The sequence below is a fragment of the Cololabis saira genome, chromosome 4, assembly GCF_033807715.1.
Source record: "Cololabis saira isolate AMF1-May2022 chromosome 4, fColSai1.1, whole genome shotgun sequence".
Classification (NCBI taxonomy): Eukaryota; Metazoa; Chordata; class Actinopteri; order Beloniformes; family Belonidae; genus Cololabis; species Cololabis saira.
The window spans coordinates 39,640,566-39,665,833 of NC_084590.1; the positions used below are offsets into that span (position 1 = coordinate 39,640,566).

General features: G+C 42.3%; 1 protein-coding gene across 1 annotated transcript in view; it reads left to right on the forward strand.

Moving 5' to 3' along the window:
• Positions 1-1,508: 1,508 nt before the first annotated feature.
• foxo1a (forkhead box O1 a) overlaps positions 1,509-25,268 on the forward strand; it is a 33,237-nt gene continuing 9,477 nt past the window's right edge. Inside the window, exon 1 of the mRNA XM_061719747.1 lies at positions 1,509-2,519. Coding sequence (XP_061575731.1) covers positions 1,854-2,519 — 666 coding nt within the window. The 5' untranslated portion in view covers positions 1,509-1,853. The remainder of the gene's footprint in view (positions 2,520-25,268) is intronic.

Sequence of the window (25,268 nt, forward strand, 5' to 3'; positions counted from 1 at the left end):
TGATGGTAGCATGCAGGATGATTTATTCCCCCAGCAGAGACCAGAATAAAAATCATCCTTCCAACAACCAAAAATTTAAAAGAAAATCACTCTTTCTTCATAACTCTGCACCTGCCATTTTTCTTCCTTTTTTACATTATTATATGGATATGTTCAAATATTTACACGAGTCAAACAAAATCGGTCACTGTATTATGTGCAAAGGTTGAGAACTTGAGTGAGTTAGTAGGGTAATTATTAATTTCCCCTCTTGATATCACAACTCGCTGACACTTCATCTTCCACCTGAAATTACGTCAAGTTTGCAGATGTGTGTAGGCCTTGTCTTGCAAACACAGCACATTTAGGAACTACCCACACATTCTCTGTAATGTTAAGGTGAGGTTGAGTGAAACGTCATTTGGTGATTTTTGAAGCAGATCATAGTAGACTGTCTTTCTGTAGGAGCTACCATCTTTTTTAGCTTTTTAATTGTCTGAATCTTGACCTTCTGCAAGCTCTAAAATCGAGCAAAGTGTAGTGGGATCCATGCTTCCCTTTCAAGCAGTTATTGTGCAGCTGACTTCTACACAAGCCCACATCAGACCACCTCAACAGAGGTGTTCTTATGATCAAATCTGATAAGTTTAGTTCATAAAGATTTTGTAAGTAGATTTTCTTCTGGCGACTCTTCTAAAGTTCCTACAGCTTTAATATCGGGGCAGGGAGTGTTCACCTTCCATATTTTGTCTTGATTTTCAATTTGTTCTCAAATAAGAAGCATTATTTCCTTTTACCAAAAATTGACACAATTTCCTGATGTATTAGTGAAATAACTGCAACACAGTTATCTCAAAAAATAGCCACAAGAATATCTACCAAAAGCAGTTAATAGATGTGTTCAAAGCAGCCTGTTTAAGGGGGGGCTGGAGAGAGCTTTTTAGCTCCCCATCTCAGAGCTTCAAGATGTGCTTCTGTCCAAAATCCATGCTACAACTTTACTTTCCCACTTCTGAATTATAGCAGATGCATCTTGATTTGATGTTGGGTAGAAAATAAACATGGGGAAGCTGGATACATCTACAGTGATTTATGCTTTATGACAAAGTTTATGATGTCGCACCATGTTGTAAATGTGAATGGCTCACTGGCTGAGAAACTTCCACACCAAGGGCCTGATTTGGAAGTCACCCCAGACAGCCACATCTATGCTCTGAAGCTCAGAAAATAAAGTTGTTGTTTTTCATAATCTGTCTTTAAATGACATTTTATATGGTGGAAATAAAAGCTGTAAATACTATGATCTGTTTCCCCCCATACTTTATCTATTAACCGAGTTTGTAGCCCGTCAATACAGCTGTATTTACCATTTAATAATGAACGGACTTTTTTTTTTTTTTTTTTTTTTTAGTATTAAGTCTTTCGACCGCTTTCATTGGCTCTTTTCGTACGTCAATCAAAAAAAGTGGGCGGTGTCAGCTGGCAAATGAGACTTCCAGTAAAAGTCCTCACATGCTGTTCAACACAGAGTCAACAGGCTGAACCGGGTTCGGACGGGACATCACTACGACTGGATAACAAAAACAAACCTGTGCTCCACAGACTCCTGCCACTTACCCGAACTTTATTTCCACCTGAAAAGCTCTCTAGACGCAAAACTTTTTCGTGACAGTTTAACACGGGTTTCCAGCGTTTTTTGGGATGTGACATCCAAGTGGAGACTTTGCGCGCAGGCGGAGCTCCGCGTCCCCCGGTCAGACTTGCGTTAGTTCACGGCGAACTTGCTCACTTTCGAAGCTTTTTTTTTTTTTTTTTTTTATGGTTACATTTAAATGACAGAGTAGCACTTGTATCAATTCACCTCTCCCTCGAGCATGGCGGAAGCGGCGCAGCAGCAGCCACACCTGGTGGAGATCGACCCGGACTTCGAGCCGCTGTCGCGGCCGCGCTCCTGCACTTGGCCGCTGCCGCGGCCGGAGTTCATCACCCCGGGAGACTCCGACACGTCCTCGCCGGTGCCCTCCGTGAAGCAGGAGCCCGCCGACTACATCCCCAACCTGAGCCTGCTGGAGGAGAGCGAGGACTTCGCGGAGCAGAAGTGCGGTGAGTTCCCGTGTCAGGAGAACTGCGTCCACCACCAGCAGCAGCAGCAGCAGCCTCCTCCTCCTGCTGCTGCTGGTCCTGCTCCGCAGCATCAGCATCATCAGCATCAGCAGCAGCAGCAGCACCCGAACCCGCAACTCCCGCATCAGCAGCATCAGCATCCTCAACAGCAGCAGCAGCAGGTGCCTCTCCTCTCCACGCCGGTGGGCTCGTCGCCCTCGGCGGCCGCGGCCGCGGCTGCAGCCGCCGCGCAGAGGAAGAGCAGCTCCTCCCGGCGCAACGCGTGGGGGAATATGTCATATGCAGACCTCATAACCAAAGCGATCGAAAGTTCCCCGGAGAACAGGTTGACTCTGTCCCAGATTTATGACTGGATGGTGAAGAGTGTGCCTTACTTTAAGGACAAAGGAGACAGCAACAGCTCTGCGGGCTGGAAGGTGAGTTTTGATTTTCTCCTATTTTAAAGGTCCAGTCAGTGTGCATACATGTGTAGGTTATTGGCTCTGTTCACAGATAAAACAAAAAAGTCATAGGATGCAATTTGGTGGGTTTGTAGGTGTTTTCAGAGGAATTTTATTGTACTTCATGCTGTTTTGATCTCAGGTGGTATCACTATGACATCCAGCCAGTTTCACTTTGTCAGTGGTGGCTGTCAGTTTAGCTTCTATCTCCATCTTCTCTTGAGAATCACCTGTGGCATCAGTGTGTTATTGTTCTGCAGGGATCCATGCAGTTATGAAAAGCATGCACATGAGTTTAATACTGTGGGATAATAAGAGTCTAATAATATGCTTTCATGCACACTTACTGTAAGATAACCCATATCTGCAGTCATTGATATTGAGTCATGTCACGGTGGTTTAGCTCACTGACCAATTGCATCCATCACCTTAGACAGTCATCTGACTTCTCCTTGCAGTATGTGGTTTGTGTGAGTCTCCTGACTCACAGGTTTTTTTTCTCTGTCTTATTGTTTAATTTTTCTTTCATTATATCATTTATAATACATTTGAGTTTGAATTGTATGATTGAGATAGTTGTATTCTCTCTGCTGCGCCGTAGAAACTAGTTTTGAGGATGAATCAGTGTCCCACTAGACTGTGAAACTTGATTTCAGCTGCGTTTAAACAGCTATGTCGTAAGCAGATACCAGAGGCATTCATGTGTCCTACAAACTGTCCAAAACATGAGACTTAAAATTTCTGATGTGGTGTGACAGGCCCTCCCTCTGAACACTATTGAAGGGCGTAAACTTGTCTTTGGAGACGCATAGTTTCAGTGGTGTCTAACAATAAATTAATGACGGTCGACTCTCCCACCAGGAAATCGTAGCGAGCCTGTAGCCACACAGTGAGAGATTTACTATGGCTGCCCTCCGTTATAGACTGTCTGTCTGACTTTCCGATAAAATTGAAAGCAGTTGTGGAGTTTTTTTATTTTGTCACGCACCATTAGAGGAAGGCTTGTATGTTTGAGTCATGTGCTGAGGGATGACACATTTGTAAGTGACAAATGCTGGAGAGTACTGACATGAATTTCTTTTTTTAGATCTTGCCCCATGGCATACATATTCTTAGCAGTCATTTTATATATTAAAAAAAATCATATATATGACTTTAATTGCACTTTTTGTGTTGGATATGACTTTCTTGACTGAGCACTGAGCCGTTTTCAGAAGCATTGTGCCTCAGAAACACCCACTTGGCCTCAGTGTTTACAAAAAGCCCAAAACTTATGTAGAGCTGCCATGTGTAGTTTAGTGCAGTCAGACTAAATATGACTGGAAAAACCCCTTCTGCGTAGTGGAATACAGGCTGTAAACAAAGCAGGTAGTGGACAGATGTGTTGCCATGGTAGCGATATTGTCCCAGTAGTTTTGTGCCTAAAAGTAATTCCCCTCCATTTATCCACTTTGTGTATTTGCACTTTGGAAAGAAAGGTCTGCATATGCCGCTCTGCAGCTTTGTTAGAATTTGCATGGTAGGGATGGGGCTTTCAACACCAGTTTTATTTCATTTTTTTTTTCTACTATTCAGGCACATGTGCATGTGTGTTTGTCAGCGACAAGCTGAGATGTTTTCCAGTAAATAGTGAATGACATTCACACCAAATCCCTTGAGATACTTACCAGAATAAAGTTAACAATCAAGTTTTCATGAGATACATTCAAGTTAAGATTAATGTAACGCATCTATAAGCCACAGAGTTGCACGGTGGTGTCTTAAACCACAAACACCCACGTAGTGTTGAGCAGGATTCATGGTAGCAGAGACACAGCGGTCTGTGGGGCTGTCACCTCATGCAGGGTGGAGGATTATGGGTATTTAATCAACACAGACCAACTTGTGCATCATCCTTCCAAAAGCATAGTTGAAAGCTTACTTGTAGAAGAGGTTTCTTTGTCAAGGTTTCTTCCCTCCTAAAGGGGAGTTTTTCCTTGCCACTGTTTATGTAATAATTGCTCGGGGCTCATGTTCTGGGTCTCTGGAAAGCTCCTAGAGACAAATTTTGTTGTATTAGACGCTATACAAATAAAATTGAATTGAATTGAATTGAAGAGGAATACATAATGCATGTTTGAAGAATAATAAAGAATTTAAGGGGAAATATAATGATGTAAAAAAACAACAACTTGTTCTATATTTGAGGAGATGTATTTTGGTGTCTGAAGTATCTACCATATTAAGAAAATAGGTCAAGTACATTTTTGTTACAAAGTTTTGGGCCACCTGAGTCTGAAAATCCGTCATTCAGTCAACTTTTCAGATTTGCAGGGTCCTATGACATCCTAGAATTACCCAGCTTCCCCATCTTCTCCTCCACTCTACCCCACACCTTGCTGCTGTTCCTTTAGAGTCAGTATTGCAACGGCAATAAGGTGGACATCCCTTGAGAGGAGGGACTGAGTGACTGGCTCCACCCCCTAAAACCAGCTGCTATGAACGGTGCTGTAAACATGCCAGAAAAGGGAGCTGTTGCACTCTGTTGTTCAAACTTTTTGACAAAGTCATGTTGCAGACATTTCTGTAATGCCTCAGAGGAGTGTATTCACCTTTTAAAAAATGGTCATCACGTCTTCCTTAAAAAGCAAAAGTAAAATAGTTACCAACAATGGAGAACTTTGAATTATTTGAGTGTTTTCTTTCCGAAGTAAATCAGCTCTGCATTAGGGATGGGCGATATTTTACCGTTCCAGATATACCGTCAAAATAATTCCCCACGGTAAGAATTTGTCATCTCGCGGTAAAAACGATAAATTCCCGTTGATGACGTTTTTGTGTAAAGCTGATTTATGGTTCTGCGTTAAATCGACGCACAACGTACGTGAAGGAAGGAAGGAAGGAAGGAAGGAAGGAAGGAAGGAAGGAAGGAAGGAAGGAAGGAAGGAAGGAAGGAAGGAAGTGAGCCAGAAAGAAAGAAAGAAAGATATGAGCCAGAAAGAAAGATATGAGCCTGAAAGAAAGAAAGAAAGAAAGAAAGAAAGAAAGAAAGAAAGAAAGAAAGAAAGAAAGAAAGAAAGAAAGAAAGAAAGAAAGAAAGAAAGAAAGAAAGAAAGAAAGAAAGAAAGAAAGAAAGAAAGAAAGAAAGAAAGAAAGAAAAATTCCCGTTGAGGTGTTAATTCAATTTAATTGGTGTAGTTTAGTAGCATTTAGTATTCTTTTAGAGCAGTGTATGGGGGCTCCAAATTGAATGTGGTGATGGATTTATAGTTAAAAAAGGGGGGTTGAATTGGTATTTTTTCTATCGTCATTTTAATCGTTATCGGGATAAATGCCAGAAATGATCGTGATACATTTTTTAGTCCATATCGCCCATCCCTACTCTGCATCCACTGTGACGTCTGTGCTTTCTGTGGGGAGGCGAAGCTCAACGGCAGCATAAACACAAGCCAGCGTGATTTATGCCGGAGAGTGCCGCACATATTTTTGAGAATGCCCACAAGTGGCAGCTGAAAGCTACAACAGGTAGATCTGTGTTTGCAGAGCTGCGTTTAGCAGCACTGCCAGAGCCCTGAGTCACTTTTAGTGTGAGGTTGAGGACTGCATTTCGATCCTGCAGGTCCCATGGGAGCGTGCGGTAATGGTCAGAAATCCAGCTGGAGGTGGCGGGAGCAGGATTATAAAAGAAGAGCCCCACACAGAAAAGTGTTTTTGTTTTGTTTGTTTCTGTTTTTTCCAGTAGGAGCACTATGACACCAGTTACTATGAGACATACTACGAAACATACTGTCTAGTGGTAAAAAACATCTGAGGAAAAGTTGCCACAAATCCAAATTTTTTAGTCACAGATCACAAATGCATTTGAATAATTTCTGCATGTTCTTAGAAACAGCAGTTAAACATGAAAGAAGGAGATTATTTCAGTTTGAATGTTTTTCAGTCAAAGATAAAAGTCTGTTGTTCACTAGCGCTGATGGACTGCGACAGTTTGTAATTAGGGATGTTTCCATACCATTTCTTTCCTTTCCAGTACCTGGGCTTTAAAGATCATCTGATAGTGCGCACCTATCCGAAACCTGTCTTATTTAAAGACGTTCCTTGGCTTTTTAATGAATATCTAGCACTAACCTTGTACGACTGTTATTATTCCTTCTCTAACATGGTTCGTCTGTGTTCCCATTTGCCTTGATAAGCTCCTCACACTCTTTAACGTGATGGTTACTTTAAACTTTGATAAGGCTGTTTGTGCTACATACAGAAACATTCAAGTCAAATCTGGAAACTTCAGCTTTGCATAAAGAGCATGTCACGGTGTTCCCGGTTGGATTTCCTGGCATAAAATACCTCGATGTGGCCAACCTAATGACAACGCTGCATAACTGGCTCCATCCAGAAACTCATGCACAGCCTCTTCTTCACTTGACGAATCAAAATAGGAAGCTGCAAGGAAGTATTGCGTAACTTTTCATGGATTGTGTTTATAAAAATGAAATGGTGTTGGCTTGTGCGAAGTTGTAAATACTCGCAGATACAATTCCCTGTCGGAACAATTCTTTTCTTTTTTTTTTTAAAGCAACAATCATGTTATTCCCCTTCCCACATATTATTAAATAAACACATGTGAAGCTGTTTGCATTATTTCAACAGTTTAGTCTCCGGTGTGCAGAGACTAGCCTAAAGACCAACACAAAATTCACTAAAATCCTGTTGGTTTAAGCTCCATCACTGCAGCTCTTATCCCAAAGCTGCTGGATTTACAATATGCTTATGGTGTTTACCTAGAAAAAGGTCATTGTTAAAGAAGTTACTCTTTGGTTATCTCCTCCTGAGTGATATTCTCTTGTTATAGTGTAATTTTGTGAAGTTATTACGTAGCAGAACAAGACTCCAACACATCAGTTAGTTCTAAGTGTCTCCAGCATCATTATCTACAATAGTCAATCATTGACATTTTGTCAAGCATGCAGCAGAGTCACATTGACACAGCCTTAACGTGCATTTGTGTCTTATTTAAACACAGTTAAATAAACAGTGAAGTTTCTCGCTGTTGTTTTGCCCACTTCGCAGTCTTTGCAAGACTGGCATCTTGGCGAGGGGTGCTCAGCCACCGCCTGGGCCTGCTGCTTATCCTGCCATGTTGGGGGTGTAAACTGAGTAATAATGTGGGAAACCAAAGTGCCATTCAGCGCTGCAAGGGCAGTTATTCATAGCGCTCCATTCGGCTTCACGCAGGGGGGCCATTGCACGTCGTCTCTGCAGATCAGGCTCGCTCGAAAGGCGGGATGCATTGTGGCCGAGATGAAGACGTACATTTTTGTGGAATTTATTTTCTCGTTTCTGATGTATTTCCAGGAAATTTGATTGATCACCTGTATCTGGCTCCATTCTGTCTTGACTGGGGCGCGATGGTTGGAGACATAAAACCGTGCAGTTTTCAGTTACAGCAGACCTCGTCCTGAAGATGTGGGTTTTTTATGCAGGAACGTGGAAACTGGGGGGTTTTCAACAAAACACAAAGCTCTCCGAAAAAAAAGCTGACATTCTGTGATTTGTGGAAATACTGTTGATAAGGTGGTTTCGGTGTGACTTTCTGTAGATTTCAGAGATAGCACATCATGTATAGTTTGTTTCTATGAAACGTAACCACGGAATACCTTGGAGTATCGGCTGCACTTCATTTCTCGGCGTAGCTGGCTTCTTTCATCAAACGTGGCTCTCATGCAGCAAAGTGAAGCATGCAAATCCTTCATTAATCAGTGATAAAGGCTGGAGCTTGTTTCGCAGCACTGCTGATCTCCCACAGTTGGCCAAGCCTGAACTGAGTCATGACAGCCTCCACACTTCTCGGGCCGTCTGTGACAGTGTGAATCTTGAGGACAGTTGTGCCAGGTGGGACTAGCTTGGAGAAGCTCTTATTTTGGACTGGACACTGGCCCTGGCACAGGATGCCACACAACAGGAAGGGGAGCAGATGGCCAGAAATGATGTATCACCAACGCTTTCCGCAGAGCCGGTTATTTATGTCTAATGTGTACATATTCCTCAAAAAAAATACTCCTTATAATGTTATCAAAGTGTAAAGTTCATGTCTTAGACAATTTAATATGTGTAATATAGTGTTTCATGCACACACTTGCCAAAAAAATCTGTTCTTTCTCCTATTTCTCCTGTTCTTACGTCACTGCAGGATAAATATTTGCTTTCAGCTGGTGGAGCTGGATGGCTCAGGTACGCTTTGATGTCAGTATCAGGATCAATTCAGTTGTAGGTTTTCTCTGTACACGACACTCTCTTGACCTGAAATTCCTCAACCTACGCTGGTAAACACTCCCACGAATCTCCAAACAAACTATGTCGGAGTAGACAAACACGTAGGTTCGAGCAGATTGTACAACAAGCGGCGCAAGGGTCATTACCACGTAAATGCACCTATTGACTCTCATCCCTCTCCGTCGTACTGTAAACACTGCTACGTAAAGGAGGGGCTCCGATAGTTATGTATCCCAGGATCCAGCTGGTGGGGCAGATATTTAGGAAGTAACATGTGTTTCTTTTAATCCAGCCTTTAACCTCCGCTTCAGATTGGACCATAAGATGAAATTGCCATGTGTTAGTAACATAAACGTCAAACAACTGGAACCCCTCAAAAGTGCACCACAACAATGCAAGAGGCCATTGCTGATATTGACAAAGCTCTTCTCCAGACAGCGCATTTTAATTTCAACGTTGATTACTAAATGAAATTAAACAATAACGTAGAAGACAATAAGACATACAGAGTGAAGAGGCAACGCATTACGCAACGGTCTCCGGCTGAAATTACTCAGGTTTAAATGAAAAACCATCTCTTAATTCCAGAAATTCATCGACAGTCATGCGAAAAAAATTACACCCCTCTTTAAATGGAAAGGGTTTATCTTAGAATTTATCTGGATATAATAAACGGTCATCTGGCTCTAACGACCTATAATTAACAGCAACATACAACATATTATGTCATATGTTTTGACAGAGCCGAAGTCAAAATGCAAAAGTACACCCCATAATTCAGCAGGGCCAACTTTAGCAGCAATAACTTGAAGCAATCATTTGCTGTATGATGTTATGGGTCTGACATCATTGTGGAGGAACTGTGGCACAACTGTGGCACAGCCCTCTGAACGTCCAGCCAGCACTTTTTAGTCCAGTTAGAAGTCACTTCTTGATTCTTGTGTTTTTCAGCTGTGCAGAAGTAGATTTGTTGGCATGCATTGGGATCATAATCCTAGTTTTGGCCAAGCGTAAACTATCGCAGACTTTGTGTCACTGCAAACCCAAATCATTACACCTCCACCCCCGTACTTGACACTCAGTGCAAGGTGTTTGTAAGCAGCGCCGTGCAGTTTAGCTGGATGTGTCTACTGGTCTCATCTGTCCAAAGGACGTTATTCCAGAGAGGGCGGGGGTTCGCTCAGACTTGGACAAGTTTCTCTTGGCAGCCCTTCCGTGAATAAACCACACTTGTTCAGACTTTTCTTACATTACTGTCATGAGCGTCAACATTTAACAAGCAAACTGAGAGTCTCGGGTATTTTTTTTTTATTTTGTTAATTCTTCAAGCATTCCACAGGCTGACCTGGGACTGAACTCGCTGCGTCCACTCGTGGGAAGACTGACAGCTCTCTCGAATGTTATCTTGTGAATCCTCTTTTTCTCACTATAGGGTCACCGGACCAAATTTGTTCTGAAATGTCTTGATGGGTCGCAAGAATTTGACCCCGTTTTTAGACCTGGTGGTTTCTGGTGCTGCGTTCGTGTTCATAAAGTCAACATTCACCTATGCAGTCTTGACGATCACTGCTTTGCTTCATCACAGACGAGCCCGGTTCTGCTGACGGAGCGCTCCGCTTTGACGTAGCAGTTAAAAAGTGGGTTTGTTTGATCGCTGCACTCCCCAGTTGCTTTAGCGGAGTCTGACGTCTTTTTTCTCCAACTATGAAATCGTCTCCTCGGGTCAAAATCACCTCGTAGTCACACTCAAAGGGAAATTAATTTTTGTTTTTAAATCTGATCAGAATCGGTTCCCCTTGAAAATGAAGGTTACCTACATTTTTGCGTGTGCACTGCAATACATTTTCTTCAGATTATCCTGTGGGACATACGTAGCTTGGAGGAAAACGGGAGCTAAGACTCAAGGCGTTATAATCCTGAGAAAAGCACAAAGCTGCTGGTACTTTATCACCACTTACAGACTCTAAGTTCCTCCTGGTCTGAATGTGTATTAGTAGGACAGATAGCTGGACAGAACAGCAGTTCTCCTGTTTCTGCTGGTTCAAAACGCACACACACACACACACCGACACACACACACACACACACACACACAAACACAGAGACACACACTGGAACCAGCGGGGGCAGCGGAGGAGTCCACGCTTGGCATTGCACCAAGACATGAGGGGCAGCTGTGTTTCTCAAGCGAAGGAGCTCTCCTCGCCCTCCTCCCCATTTCCTGCTTGCGCCGCCTGTCTCACCAGTCCCGCTTTTCAGCCCCTGTATAAAGCGGGCCACACTTCACTTTTTTTTTGGGGGGGGGGGGGGGGGGGGGCGTGTGTTAGTGCTTATTGTGCTCAGAGAAAAATGAAAAGAGTAAGATAAGTAAGAGAGAGAAGGAGAGACCCAGAACGCTCTTAAGTTCAGCCTGGGTGACACTTGTTAGGAGTTGCATAACAAGACATTTACTGGAATCAGGGAGCCGCAGGCCAAAGTCTGGTGCCACTGGTTAGTCAGCGGAACTGTGAGGCACTGTGTTAGAGATATGTGGGACGCTAGTCTCGTGTGTGCGTGTGTGTGTGTGTGTGTGTGTGTGTGTGTGTGTGTGTGTGTGCGTGTGTGTGCACATAACCTGGGCCTCATAATTAAAGCCCTGCTGCTGGCAGATGCACAATCATGATGGCAGACAGACAGGCAGACACAGAGAACATTCCAGTGCAGGCTTTTATATCTTTTTTTATCGCAGAGTGATTCCTCAGCCTTCCTTTTTCTCCTCAGCTGATTTTGATCCAGTATCTTCTCACAACTGCCTCTTCTCCTTTCGCTTTTTGGGTCACGCTGCGCTTTGAAGTGCCGTATCACCGCTGCCGGCCCTCCAGGGGTGTTAAGTGGAGAAGCAGCTCTGAGCTGTGACGACTGCGACCCGATGGCCCTCTGTACCCTAACGATTATCCCGATTATCAGGGAAAGTATTGAGCTCCTTTGGGGTTTGGGGGGGGGCTCCTTTGAAAGTGAAGGTACATGTTTCAAATTTAAAAAGCCAACAGTCCAGACTGTTGTCTAATTGGGTTGATCAATGAATTTGTTTCAGTTGCTCCATTGAGGACAAGTGGTTCACTTGCTGTTGTGTTTTTGGCAGAGCACGGTGTAGAAATGTGATGTAACCGTGCTCATCCACACTGATTTGATTGAGCAACAGCATGAAACTCGTAACCCCACTGGTGATTTCACAATGTCATGTTTTCCTTCTGTCCGGCTCCGGATTTGTCTGTTTCTCATCCCCTTGGCACAACCGCTACCCTCTGCTTTCGTTCATTCCCTTTTACCGAGAACCATTTTGGGCTATTAATCAAACCCCAACAGAAGGAAACAATAAACAAGCGGGGAAGCAGGTCAGTGTGCTGCAGTGTGGCTATCAAATGGTGTTTGCATATTTACGCCCGTGTGTGGTACACGTGTGTTTATTTATGGGTCCGGCTACTCAGATGCTGTGACATCACAATCACGTGAACCTCAAATGACTGTTGAAGACTGATCGCACATGGCACTGCCTCCTGTCTTCTTTATCTTTATGTGTTGAAGTAGCTTTACAGATTCTATCTTTTTGCACTGGTTTTCGTCGGTCAGATGTTTAACGTGAAAGTTCTCCAGTACTTGACGTAGATATTGTTTGTCAGAGCAGATCAATCACATGGATTCTGTAGGACGTTGGCAGGTTTTTTGGTCTTCCTGTCATTGTCTGGGACAAGGAATGAGATGTAATTTGAGTTAAAAAGGAGTTTCTATGTCGTCCCCCGTGCTTGCATGGGTTTTTTCTTCAGTTACCCCAGCGCCGTCCTACAAGTTAACTGTTGATTCTGAATTGTCCCATAGGCATGTGGGTGTGTGGTTATTGGCCTATAAGTGGCCCTGTGATGGGCTGGTGACGTGTCCAGGGTGTACCCCTGCGTTTCGCCCAAAGAGAGCTGGGATAGTCTCCAACACACCCCTTGGGGATTTTTGATTAAAGTGTTTCCAGTGCTGGTTCGGTGCTGGTGCCAGACTTAGCACCATTTCGTCGCTTTTTTCGACCTCCGGCTGCACGGAAAGCACCAACTCAGTGCCAAGAAAACTGGTGCTACGCCGCCCGCAAAACCTCGCTTGGCCAGATGCAAAAACCGCTACGTAACGGAGGACGATTATAGTAACTAACCATAATAATGCAACCAGCATACATAAATAACCTCTGTGGGGTTATATATACCATTCGGGATACATTCTTACTAATTTAACCAAAAATATGTCTTATGTGATGCTAAAAGGACTTACTTTAATCCTGAAATGTAAATGCAGATGGTGTCGATGGCGGATAAATTGCACCAAGTCAATTCTGGACTCCAAACAAGATTTTTAGGGCCACGATCGTTGTCTGCACATACTGAAATTTGATTTCTATTGTTGTAATTAGGGCTGTTCGATTTTGCCCAAAAATAAAATCTTGATTTTTTTCTCTCAAAATCCGATTTTCGATTACGATTATTTTGTGAATTGACAAAAGGCAAAGAAATGATTTCAAATATGCTGTTTTTTTTTTATTGAACATTTGCCCCATTGGGCTTTAAGTGCAAACTTTGCTCTTATTAAACCAAAAATGAATGAATAAAGTGCAAAACTCTGTAAAATAAGTTAAAAAAAAAAAAAAGTGAAAAATCGATTTTACGATTTTCACGTTTTAACATCGTTCTAATTACAAAATCGCGATTACGATTTAAAATCGATTAATCGAACAGCCCTAGTTGTTATTCTGAGGGATTTTGTGCTCATCTCACGGTTTTCCCGTTCTTTGTAGAACCTGTGGCTCTAGCGCTCCAGGAAAAAGCAGGTATAGCTAACGGATGGATAGAGTCACATTATCTCAAAACTGAAGCTGGGCCAATTTTGGTCCCAGTTTTCCCGCTGTGAAAATCGTAGCTCAGGTCATGACTATCATCCTGCAGATGATCTCGTCAGATTTTCCTGTTGTGTGAGGTGTCGTAAGAGTGATGAAATCGGCCCGTGAAGAATGTTTGGCCCGTGCTAATCTCCGATCATAAATATCCAGCGTGTTGAGTATTTACAGTAGAAATCCTGGTGTGGGTGGAGAAGCCGGACGATTTAAGCTCCTGTGATCTGTGGGTTGGAATGTAACGGAACCCGATCAGAAATTGAGCAGATGGATAAGTTATCTATTTTCAAAAACAGATAAGACTGTTTTGAATTGTGCTGTAACATGTAAAGTCCCTGCCACGGCATCTCAAAGACTTCAACCAAACCCTTTTCTTTTCTTTTCTTTTCCATCTTTCTTTCTTTAAATCTGGCTGGAGAGGGGTAAAAGAGTCATACAGATTCAAAAATGTGGGGTTATTCTTGTTATTTCCTTATTATTCATCTGCTATGTTTGTTTCCAGTGAAGTCATGTCTGAATGCGATTTCCTGTGTTTACATTCGAGTTTGTGGTTGTTTTTATGAATGAAATCTTTTGCATTCCATTCCACTGGTTTTCTTTCAAGTTTGATGATTTTACTTGGCCTTTTACGTAAAAATGATCTTTTAAAAAAGTATTTTTTCTTCAGATGGGGAATGGGAGCTGACTAAGGGGGCTATTTTCAACCGCAGTCAGTGAAATAGAAGGCACTGGATCCGGTTACTTAACACTTTCTGAGCCTTTATTCCGCAGGAGTGGACCCTGGAAAATCCCATGAAGTGCCCCTTTCATTTTGAGAATTCAAACAGATTATATCTAATGTGCACACGGGTGATTCAACCCACCTCTGACGCTGGCATTCCACAGCCCTGCAGGACTCCTGTCGGTCCTGGCTTCAGACCAGAGGACGGAGCATTTAGTGAGCGTAGCGTTGAGCAGAAGCACAGCGAATGTCAGTGAAATGCAAAATAAAGAAGTAATACGGACAGAGAGTAGACCCTCGTTCAGTTGGACAGGGGAGGGGTGCTCACGCAGGACATGTTACGCCCCAGACGAGAAGATTTTGTTGAGATCCACCGCAGTTGTAAACCGTCATTCAGGATGAGTCAGAATGTTTTTTTTTTTGGGTGCGGGGTTGGTAGTAGCAAGGACGGGAGCACGTGATCGTTTGTTTTGGATATGCCCGGGCTTGGCAGTTGATTTTTACAGAGTATGCTGTTGCTCTGTGGGCTATCACAACCTCTCATCAGTCTGAAAAACATTTTTTGGTTAAATCTCCTGCGTGGCCAACAGAGCATCGTTTTACAGCATGAGAGGAGGAACTTGAGATGGATTTGAATTTATCATCACGCTTCTTCATCAGTGAAAAATGTGTCCCTTCAAAATATGTGATGGCTTATGCATGCATGTGCGTGTGTGTGTGTGGGCGTGTGTGTAGAGACTTTTATGGGACCGCTCACTGCTCCGGGCCCCAAACCACAGGCATTACCCAGACCCACACTGTTGTGCAATTCTTGCCCTTAAGCATTTATGCATGGTGCCTGTTTGACTGGTCCGGCATTATCACACTATCGCACTTTCAATCAACACCCCCCCCCATCACATACGTGAATATCCATCGGGCCTAGATAGCCGGTTGGCTTGAGTGAGAAAATGTACTTAAATCAAAAGTGCGGCTATGACTGTGCATCTGACAGCAGGTTCACCACATCTGCTGTAACGACTAATAGTTCAGTTTGAAGCCATTCAAGTGCATAAGTGAGCCACCCTTGGAAGTGAGACTCTGGACGGGAGTTTCTGTGTTGGCTTTGTGCTGTGTGGTGTTTATAGAAGAGAAACCTTGTAAAACGAAGGTGACCTGAAGTTGTTTCACTTGACATGGCTCAGAACTGATTTTTTTTTTTTTTTTTTTGTCCAGCATAGTCAGGAGGTGTCAATGTAAAACATCAAGCACTCCCTTATTAGCATTTCTTGTTTTTATTCTTCTGTTTCCATAAAAATGTTAGCACTTTCAGGACCCGCAAAAAAAGGGCTGTTTCGTGATATTCTGATTTGACTTAAAACTCAAAACCTTTTGAATCATGTTTTAATAGTATTTAACACATTGATAGGTGTAAATGCAAGAAACTGGTGTAGCTAGATGATGAACCAGCGCCAATGATGAAGATAATGTTACCAAACTACTTTTGACTCCAATGTTGCCAAGGGTTGAAACTGTCTTGCTGTTATTAAAAGTGAAATTTGATTGCTTTTTTGCACGAGATGTTTTAAAGTAAATAGATTTTTTTCTCTTTTTTTTAAAAGTGTGAGACTACTGTGGTCAGTGTATCCACGATGTTTGAAATACAATATACGCCTACTCACGTTGCCAACACAACGCAATCAGATTACCTGCCACTTGTGGTTCAGACGCATTCAGACCGTTGGAACAGCACCGACTTTCAGCTTCAGTTTCTCTGGAAATCTGGAGGCCTGCTGGGTCTTGATCATGCAACAGGCCTCGGTGATGTGTCGTGAACTTAACAAGTCAACTTCCTTTACAAGGAAAGATACATTTTGTTGGAGACATTGTGGAAACAAACAGAACATGCTAAGAATTACGAGAAGACACGGGATAAAAGGCACACTTGATCCAAATGTAAAGCTGTCTGGAGAATTAGGAATGCCGACACTGTGTGATGTTATAGATAGCTGATGTTAGAAAAAACTATGCAGAAGGAAGCATTTTAGAGCACATATTTATCAATTTTTTTAGCTTATAGTCAACTTGAAGATGATTCATTTTAATAACACAATTGATAGGTTTATCACTATGCCATTTTCAAGTTTTATGTTTTATACATACATTATAGCTTCAGTTCTGTTATTGAGCTCATCTGTCACATAATATGTATATTTTCTAGAAGAACTGTGATATCAGGAAAAGTGACAGCTTATAAATCTTCACAAACTTGTCTTTTCAACCCGTATATTTTCTTTGCCAACACATGCAGTCAGCCACAGTGACTGCACAAGCATTTTTTTCTTCTACAATGTGTTATCTTTACTTTTTTTTTTTTCCACCTGCTCACCTCCCTCTTGAAGAGATGCAGATTTTAGCCGCTGACTGACAGGAAGTGGGTGCTTTGAAAGCAACACAAGGTATGCAGTACCAGGGCAGTGATGTCACGAGCAGAGGAAGCAACCCCGAGCGTGACGCCTGATTCAGTGGCTTCTTCCTCTTCCAGTGTTTCCTTCACTTATCGACATCCTTCCTCTGAACTCCACTCACAGCAGGAAGTTCACCCCTGTTATTGCTTATCCCCCCCCGTCTGTATAAATTCTCACTCTAAAGGGCACATTGAGAGATTTTTGTTCTCACTTGATATCATTTGCTCGTATGGCTCGAGTTCATGAAGCCAAAGTAAACACTAAAGTTGGACTAATTCAGGTAGACCACTTTTCTTTTAAGTGTCAAACTAATGTAATTTTCTCAATTTCTGGCATTTATCCTGATAACGATAAAAAAAATACCAATACAAAAATGTCATCAACGGGAATCTTTCTTTCTTTCTTTCTTTCTTTCTTTCTTTCTTTCTTTCTTTCTTTCTTTCTTTCTTTCTTTCTTTCTTTCTTTCTTTCTTTCTTTCTTTCTTTCTTTCTTTCTTTCTTTCTTTCTTTCTTTCTTTCTTTCTTTCTTTCTGTCTTTCTTTCTGTCTTTCTTTCTTTCCTTTTAGGCTAAATTCTTTCTTTCTTTCTTTCTTTCTTTCTTTCTTTCTTTCTTTCTTTCTTTCTTTCTTTCTTTCTTTCTTTCCTTTTAAGCTAAATTATTTCTTTCTTTCTTTCTTTCCTTTTAGGCTAAATTCTTTCTTTTCTTTCTTTCTTTCTTTCTTTCTTTCTTTCTTTCTTTCTTTCTTACTTTCTTTCTTTCTTTACTTTTAGGCTCATTTCTTTCTTTCTTTTGGTTCATTTCTTTCTTCCTTCCTTCCTTCCTTCCTTCCTTCCTTCCTTCCTTCCTTCCTTCCTTCCTTCCTTCCTTCCTTCCTTCCTTCCTTCCTTCCTTCCTTCCTTCCTTCCTTCCTTCCTTCCTTCCTTCCTTCCATAAATCAGTTTTACACAAAAACATCATCAACAGGAATTTATCATTTTTACCGTGAGATACAAATTCTTATCGTGGGGAATTTTTTTGACGGTTTATCGTGAACAGTAAAATATCGCCCATTCCTAGTTCAGACGTTATTGTTTAGCATAATGACACATTTTACTGATTATTTGTCTTGTAACGGCACCAACGTCACATTCAAGAAGAGTGAATAATAAGAAAACTACTGATAATAACGACGAAAAAAAAGTATTTAAGTGATAAAGCCAATATATTTATTCAACAACATTCCTTTTCACTTCTCAACTCCTGCAGATAAGAATGAGGAATCCAGTTATCGTTTACAGTTGAAAGATTTGCACACTTGATTTGAGGACTTGGACATGGACAGATGCAGATGTTCGTGGATATCTGCACATCCTTCCAAAGACTGAGGACACTTGAGATTGGAAATTGTAACAAAGCACAACTTGACTTCCCTCTGCAGTGACCCTAATAAGGACGCAGAGGTGATTACTGCATCCAGCTGCTCCCTCAGTCTTTGACAGTCTAACAAAAGTAAAATCCAGGCTCAGGTTTTAACTTGCTTTAACTGTTCTGACGGCGTGGGTGGTGGTTTCTGAGTTTGCAGATATCTTTTTTTTTTTTTCTCTCTCCTTCCACACGTCGGTAAATGACTCATATTGCAAGTAACCCAGTAATTGTCTTCTGAGGAAGTTTAAGAGACACAGTTACTCATGCGAATACTTTGTACAGAACAAATAGCAAGTGTGGAATGAGAAAAACTTAGTTGGAGTTGAGGCCTGGCCTTAAAACAGCTCTGGGATATCCCCACGTATGCCAGTTTAAACAGGGGTTACAAGCAGATAAATATATCCACCACAACACTCGCAGCCCCCCGAGGATGCAGCGGAGGGTCGGCCCTACGGACGCGGGCCGCCACACAGGCACCCAACAGTGGTCTACACACTGCAGCTTTATCCTGGGAGAGCGGGCCGCGGCCCAGCCCAGCGGGTGTGCTGATCAGAGGCAAAAAATATCCCCACTCCACAGACACAGCTCTGTGCATTTACAGACTCACATTGTGTCGCGCATAGCAACACATGCACATATTTAAGCATGGTAAGCTTAGACAGCACAACCCGGGCCCTGTCTATACACATGAGCTGCGTGCTGTCTGAGTCTGAGTCAGGAAATCAAGCAGCACAAGAGAGAGCAGCAGCATGCAACCACAGAGCTCCCATTGCTGTTAGCTCGCTGCTGAGACATTATTCTCGAGGAAGCCCTCGTTGACGAAAGCTTAAAAAAAAATTGCAGTGGGAATTAGGGCTGGGCGATTTTGGACAAAAATAAAATCCCGACTTTTTTCTCTGAAAACCCGATTTTCGATTTCGATTTTTTTTGGTAAAACTACAAAAGACAATGGAATAAATTGTTTCAAATATTTTATCTTCATTTTTAAAGAAAAATAGCAAACAAATTTCCCTATTGGGAATGAAGTGCAATTGAAAGATACTGTAAATCCTCCTTGAGTTTAGTAAAGTGACAACATTTACAATTTTCTTGACCAAACAAAGATGACTAGACGAGCTCTGTCTGTAATGCAGCCCGCTGCAAAAAAGGAAAATCCATTTACCGATTTTCCTTTTTTCCTTTTTTTAACATCGTCTTGATTAATAAATCCGATCTAGATTAAAAATCGATTAATCGCACAGCCCTAGTGGGAATCGTTCAGTTCGTTTCCCCATGAGTGCAAGTCCCACCTGTGTGCAGGATTTGCTTTGGTGCTTGTTTTCTTGAAATGGGTTGAGTATTAAAATCAGTCCAGATAAAAGCGTATTAAATTACAGGGATCTTTGTACCAGAAACACAATATGATCCTCTCGTTACAATTTGATTACAGTAAACGACGGAGAGATGCGACTGAACAGGTGAGGCGGATCGGATTTATGTAGACCCATGTAAATAGGCAACTTGAGCAGAGTTGTGGAGTAAAAATAAAAACATATTTTGAGAGCTGCTTCGGAGCTAAATACGGATGACTGAGTCTTGTCGTGGCTTGTTGAAATGAACTGTGATTGCATTCACTACTATATTACTAAAGATTCTAACCTTTGCCTTTGGGTGAAAGCAGCAGCAGTAGATGATTTATTATTGTTCTCTCACCAAGTTCAGTTACTTTAGGTCCCTAATGAGGGCAAATCTTATTGTTACCAGGATGTAGGAGTAATGCCTTTATCCATTATTGTAATTCTTCTGGAAAAGCCTACCTGGACGAGGCCCACGCTTTCCTTTTTCCTCTTATTCTGCCGTGTCAAACTGGAGAGTTTTGATTAGGAAGTTGTGTCTTTTGAACCCACTGTTTTCTCCAGCTGGTCCCTTGCTCTTCACCTACGAGGTTCTCCCTCCGGCAGTGTTTTGCATGCAAACCAGAGGCATTGGTGGGATCAGTATCAGGACTGGCCAGCTCTTCCTGTGCGGATACAATGCACCAGGAAGTTCACTAATAGGCACACTGCCACTCGTCTAACTCAGAACTCGTTGCACCCTATCGCAACGATGAAAGCTCCAGGGGTGTCAGTGGCTTTGCCGATTCTCATCTTTTGCACAAAATCGCTGAAAAACCATTCATCACTTGTCTGGAACTCCTGTGAGACCAATCAATCCTCGGCTTAACCAGTCAGCATCCATTCAGGCCGCCACGGAGGAAAGGAAGCTGGTTGCTCTGAGATTGCTTTGCAGAGGATTGTGAAAAGGCAATCCTGCCAAGAGGTCGTCAGTAAATACATTTGCAGACAGATTTGCTCTTGCATGACTCGCGTTTTCTGCCTCTACATCTGCGCTTTATGGCGGCCATATAACTGAGCATCTGACAATGAGCATTTTGAGGAGGTACTTTCCTGGAAGTCATCAGCCACTATTCGGGCTAACAGGGTTTCTAAAGTGAATTTGAGGACTTGCACACTGAGAGCTCTGTGTGCCGGCATTTCTCCCGCTTCTTTCTCTGAAAACGTGGTTTTTAGAAGTTAACATTAACAGCTGAGAAAGGGGCCTCCTTTCTCAACTCGAGTGTGCGGTCAGCTGTTTGCAAGTAATGCACATGAACCAGGGGCCTAAAGGAACGAGTGAAAATGACAAGGAAGAGATAGAACTCTAGAAAGAGGCCAGGATGAGGAGGGGTGAGGGCAAAAATAACCTATTTTCAGCCTAAACCTTTCTCAGGGACAGTTTCCATTTTTACTTCAAGACTTTTTAAAAACAGAAATTGTGGCAAAACAGATGTCTTTTTATAACTTCGCTAACAGTGGCACATTTATGTTGTGCTCACCAGACAAACCTGAGGCGCTGTGTGTGCTGTTCTTTCTGCAGCTCGATGCCACGCAACATTAATGACAACAATAATTTCCTTTGCTCTAGTCCCTGCTTTTTCTGTTTTTAATCTGTGGTGTAAATAATGAAAAAGGCCCGAGGCGCTACATTTCCTGTACCCTTCCTTTTATTTCCACAGCTTTTATGATTATTGCTGTATTAAATCTAGTAAATAGGTCACTGACTATCACCGGTCAGTTCAATATTGGTGCTGATGATAACCTATCAGACTGCAAACACATGAAGTCATCGCAGTCTGCAGAGATTGCATTGTAAATTTGGTGACGTGAAAACTATCGCGGCCGTTTATTTTTCTCATTATCGTTGCACACATTGGTTAAGATTTACCTAGAAATTAGTTTGTGGTCACAAACCATAAATAGTGCCAATGAGAGTGTTCATTTCTGCAGGTGAGATCCCACATTAGCGCTGCCAACTCATTTCAAAACCAACCAGAGAAGTCTGTCGGGATCAGCGTAAATTAGCAGTCTAGTAATCGTCCGTTGGGCGTAAATGAGCAGCATCACAGTCCGAGTCTGCGCCATATGAGTGGGAATCTGACTACCTGTTCAAGTACAACATATAAGATGTGCTCTTTTGTGGTTCGGGAGAGTCTGGGAGTGTTTTTAAAACCTAACATGCAGCCAAATAACAATAGTGAGGAAAAGCTTTTAGACTTTTGGACTTTGGACACCCGACTATCACTGCAGCCGACTGTCTACCTCTTAAATCTTGAACGGCTGTTACTCCAGAAAACAAACACATGTGTGAAATCTGAAAACACACTTGCTCGAGGGGCTACATGTAGTTCATTTTAACTCTGAAACTAAAAAAGTCTAATAAAGATTGATTATGGTTCTAAATTAGTTTTTTTCATCAGCGGCTTGACTGGAGCTCAACAAAGCAATTGTGACAGCGGCGTTAAATAGGTCATATTATGCTCTGTGGGTTTTTTCCTCTACCTTTGAGATGTTATATTACTTTTCTGTGACTAAAAATGCTGCAGTGTTGCCAAAAAAAAAGAAAAAAGAATTATTTTTTTTATCCCGCAGAAGTGGCTGCTCCTCAACTCACCAAAACCCCTGTTTGTAGCCCACTCTCATATGAAATAAGTGCAAAAGTATACACCAAAGAGCAAGTGATCCAGTACAAATCTCACCAGATGTCGGCTCGAACTCCTTTTTTTTTTTTTTTATTTCTGCCGAAGACACACCTCTTTCTGCACCACAAACGAAAAAACCATTTGAACTTGCATTGGCCTCTCTACGTGGTATTTTAAAGCACATCTTTCGACGACTTTGTGATGGTTGACTGTCACTTGTTGCACTCACCTGGAGCCGTATGCTTAGGCACATGCTGTTGTTAAATGAGCAGACATGCTGAGCTGGTTTTAGGCTAATAACCAGTTTGCACGTTTTCTGTCTTAACCACACTGCTGTAACTCAGCCAGACTCAGCACAAACCTCCAGACATGACCAAAGCTGCAGCTTTAGGGCTACTTACCGAGGCGGTTAGTAATGGTTCACGTGTCCTATAGGTTGCTGCTGTCACAGCTGCAGACATTACACAGAAAATAGCTAGTTAAACTGCATACTCACACCCACTATTTAGGTTTAGACATTTGTAGCAAAAGAGGAAAATGTCTGTTCAGGACAGCACCGTGTATGTAATGAGTTCAGTGGAAATAGTGCAGGGAAACCACAGTTTTCACTTTCATCTGTTCCATATCTCTGCTAAATGTATGTGAATCTGTATCTGCTGGCATGTGAGATAACCTGCTGCACAGTTTTAGTCAGAAAGAAGGGACCGTCAGTGCAACGTTATACCTGTATCTGTACGGGCTTTGCAGTTGAGGTTTCATTTGTGGCTTCACTTGATTCAAAGCAGCACATGTAGGTGGTGCTGCACTCCTCCGGGGACTTTTTCACTTGACAAGTTGACATTTCAGAAGCTCTAAGAACGTCAGCGCCTCGGCCAGCGTGCCAGCGAGCGTCTGTGGCACACTACCTCCAGTTTTCCACAGGTAGACAGCTGCAATCTGTGAGAAAAGGTAGCAGAGAAGTGGGTGAAGGAATGAAAATGACAGAAAAGGAGAAGTGGTAGGTGAAATAAAAGGCTACACAGAGAGAGTTGATAAATCCTGCAACCACGTATCAGAAAAAGCTGGAACTATATGGAAAATGCAATTTAAAAAAATAGTAAAGAAAATGTTACATGTACTTTAATTTCTTTGCAGACTGACATGTTTTTTTTCATCAACTTCATTTCATTTTGGATTCTGGAAAAAAAAAAGTTTTTTTACAGTGGTTCTTTAGTGTGTGTTTAGAGGTGAAAGAGATGAAATTATGATATTGAGGACAGGTGATGTTGGCAGGTGAGTGCAATGATGACTGGGTTACAGCAGCAACAGTAAAGATGCACAACTTTAGCGAAAGATGCATGAAAAAAATATCGAAATGTTAAAAAACAATGTCCACCAAAGATTAGAAGAGATTTGCACATTTATCCTCGACAGTTAATAATATCATTAAACCATTCAAGGCATTTTCTGGAATTTCCGTGCATAAAGGGCAAGTGGACTAAGTCTAAGCTGGACACCCGTGATTCCTGATCCCTCAGACGGCCCTTCATCAAGAACTGGGGAATATGCCGCTCTGGGAAGGGATTATAGTTTGGGAAGCCATTGTCAATGCACCAAAGTATATCAAGATTTTAAACACACACGTTCCCTTCGAGACATCATTTTCTCCGTTTATTTTTAAACAATATGATGCTAAACTACATTCTGTGCAAGTTACAAAGGCTTGGCTGTGGAAGAGGAGTGTACCGGCCCCCAGTAGAGAACATGTGGCACAAGTTTTTAATGGAAAAAAATGCAACTATAGTGATCTTTTAATATGCATGCAGGGATAATGGGATACAATGGTGACGGGAACATTTCATTGGCTGGCATCCTCAATGCAAAAGATTGTTTTTAAGTTTTTCATTTTCCATATCGTGCCAGCTTTTTTCTGATTTGGGGTTGTAGACGTGGAAATGAGGTGAAGGAAACAAAAAAAATCATGGATGGAGGGGGTGAGAGAGGACAAGGACGCAAGGCAAGGAGAGGAGATAAAGAAAGCGAGAAAAAGAAGAAGTAAACAGGAGAGCGGCAGGGAGAGAGGGCGACTCGCCGGACGGTGTGGCTTTTTCCAAGCGCTGCCAGTGAGGCTGTTTAAAATCAGCCCAGTGTGTTCTTTACTGATCTAAGCCCAGTCTGTCACACTCAACCCCTCTGTCCCCATCTATTAAACAGCCCACTCTTCAAACACATTCTCCCTCTCTCACACCGCCCAGACGCCCATAGTACAGCCGCGAGTCGAGTCATGACGCACCCATTCATGTCATGTTTCTTCCGCAGTCACACAACAAAGTGAACATTGCTTTCATTTAGGGGGATATACTTTGACAACAGGCTTTAGTGCCCGTTGCTAAACATAATTTTTTTTTTTCCCCTGCTTGCGGCGGGGGGGGGGGGGGGGGGGGGGCTTTGCGGTGTCCACTTGGCTCACAGCTCTGCGGCTTTGCATTCCATGGCTTTTTCTCCGCTTACTGACCGCCATCTTTCCTGTGAGACAGGAAGTCAGCTCTGTTTCCTGTCACAGTCCTCTTTCATGTGGTCACTTCCTTGTGTTTTGCCAGCACGACTCTGTTCTGTTGACTCAGAGGACGGAGGTGGTGCTCCTCACGGTGAGCTCAGGAACAGCAGAGAAAGCTCCTCATTTCCGCACGAGCCAGCCTTTTACAGATGCGGTTATGTCAAAAAATTGACCTTTTTTTAAAAAAAAAAAATCTTAGTTATTATACTGAGTTATTATGGCTGCAGATTTTGTGCACCCAAGATTTATTTATATGCAACGGAGGCGCATGAACGTCTTCCAGCGACAGTAATCAAAGTTCAATTGTGTGAAGTTGTGGGTTTTGTAACCTTGCTGAGGAATGTTGATTGTGATGACTGCCTGGCTGGCAATCCTGCATTTACTGTTTCCTAAAAGATACTAACAGCTTGGCTGTGATTACAATTGAACTTTGCACACAGTGATTAGCTGGAATGTTTAAATTC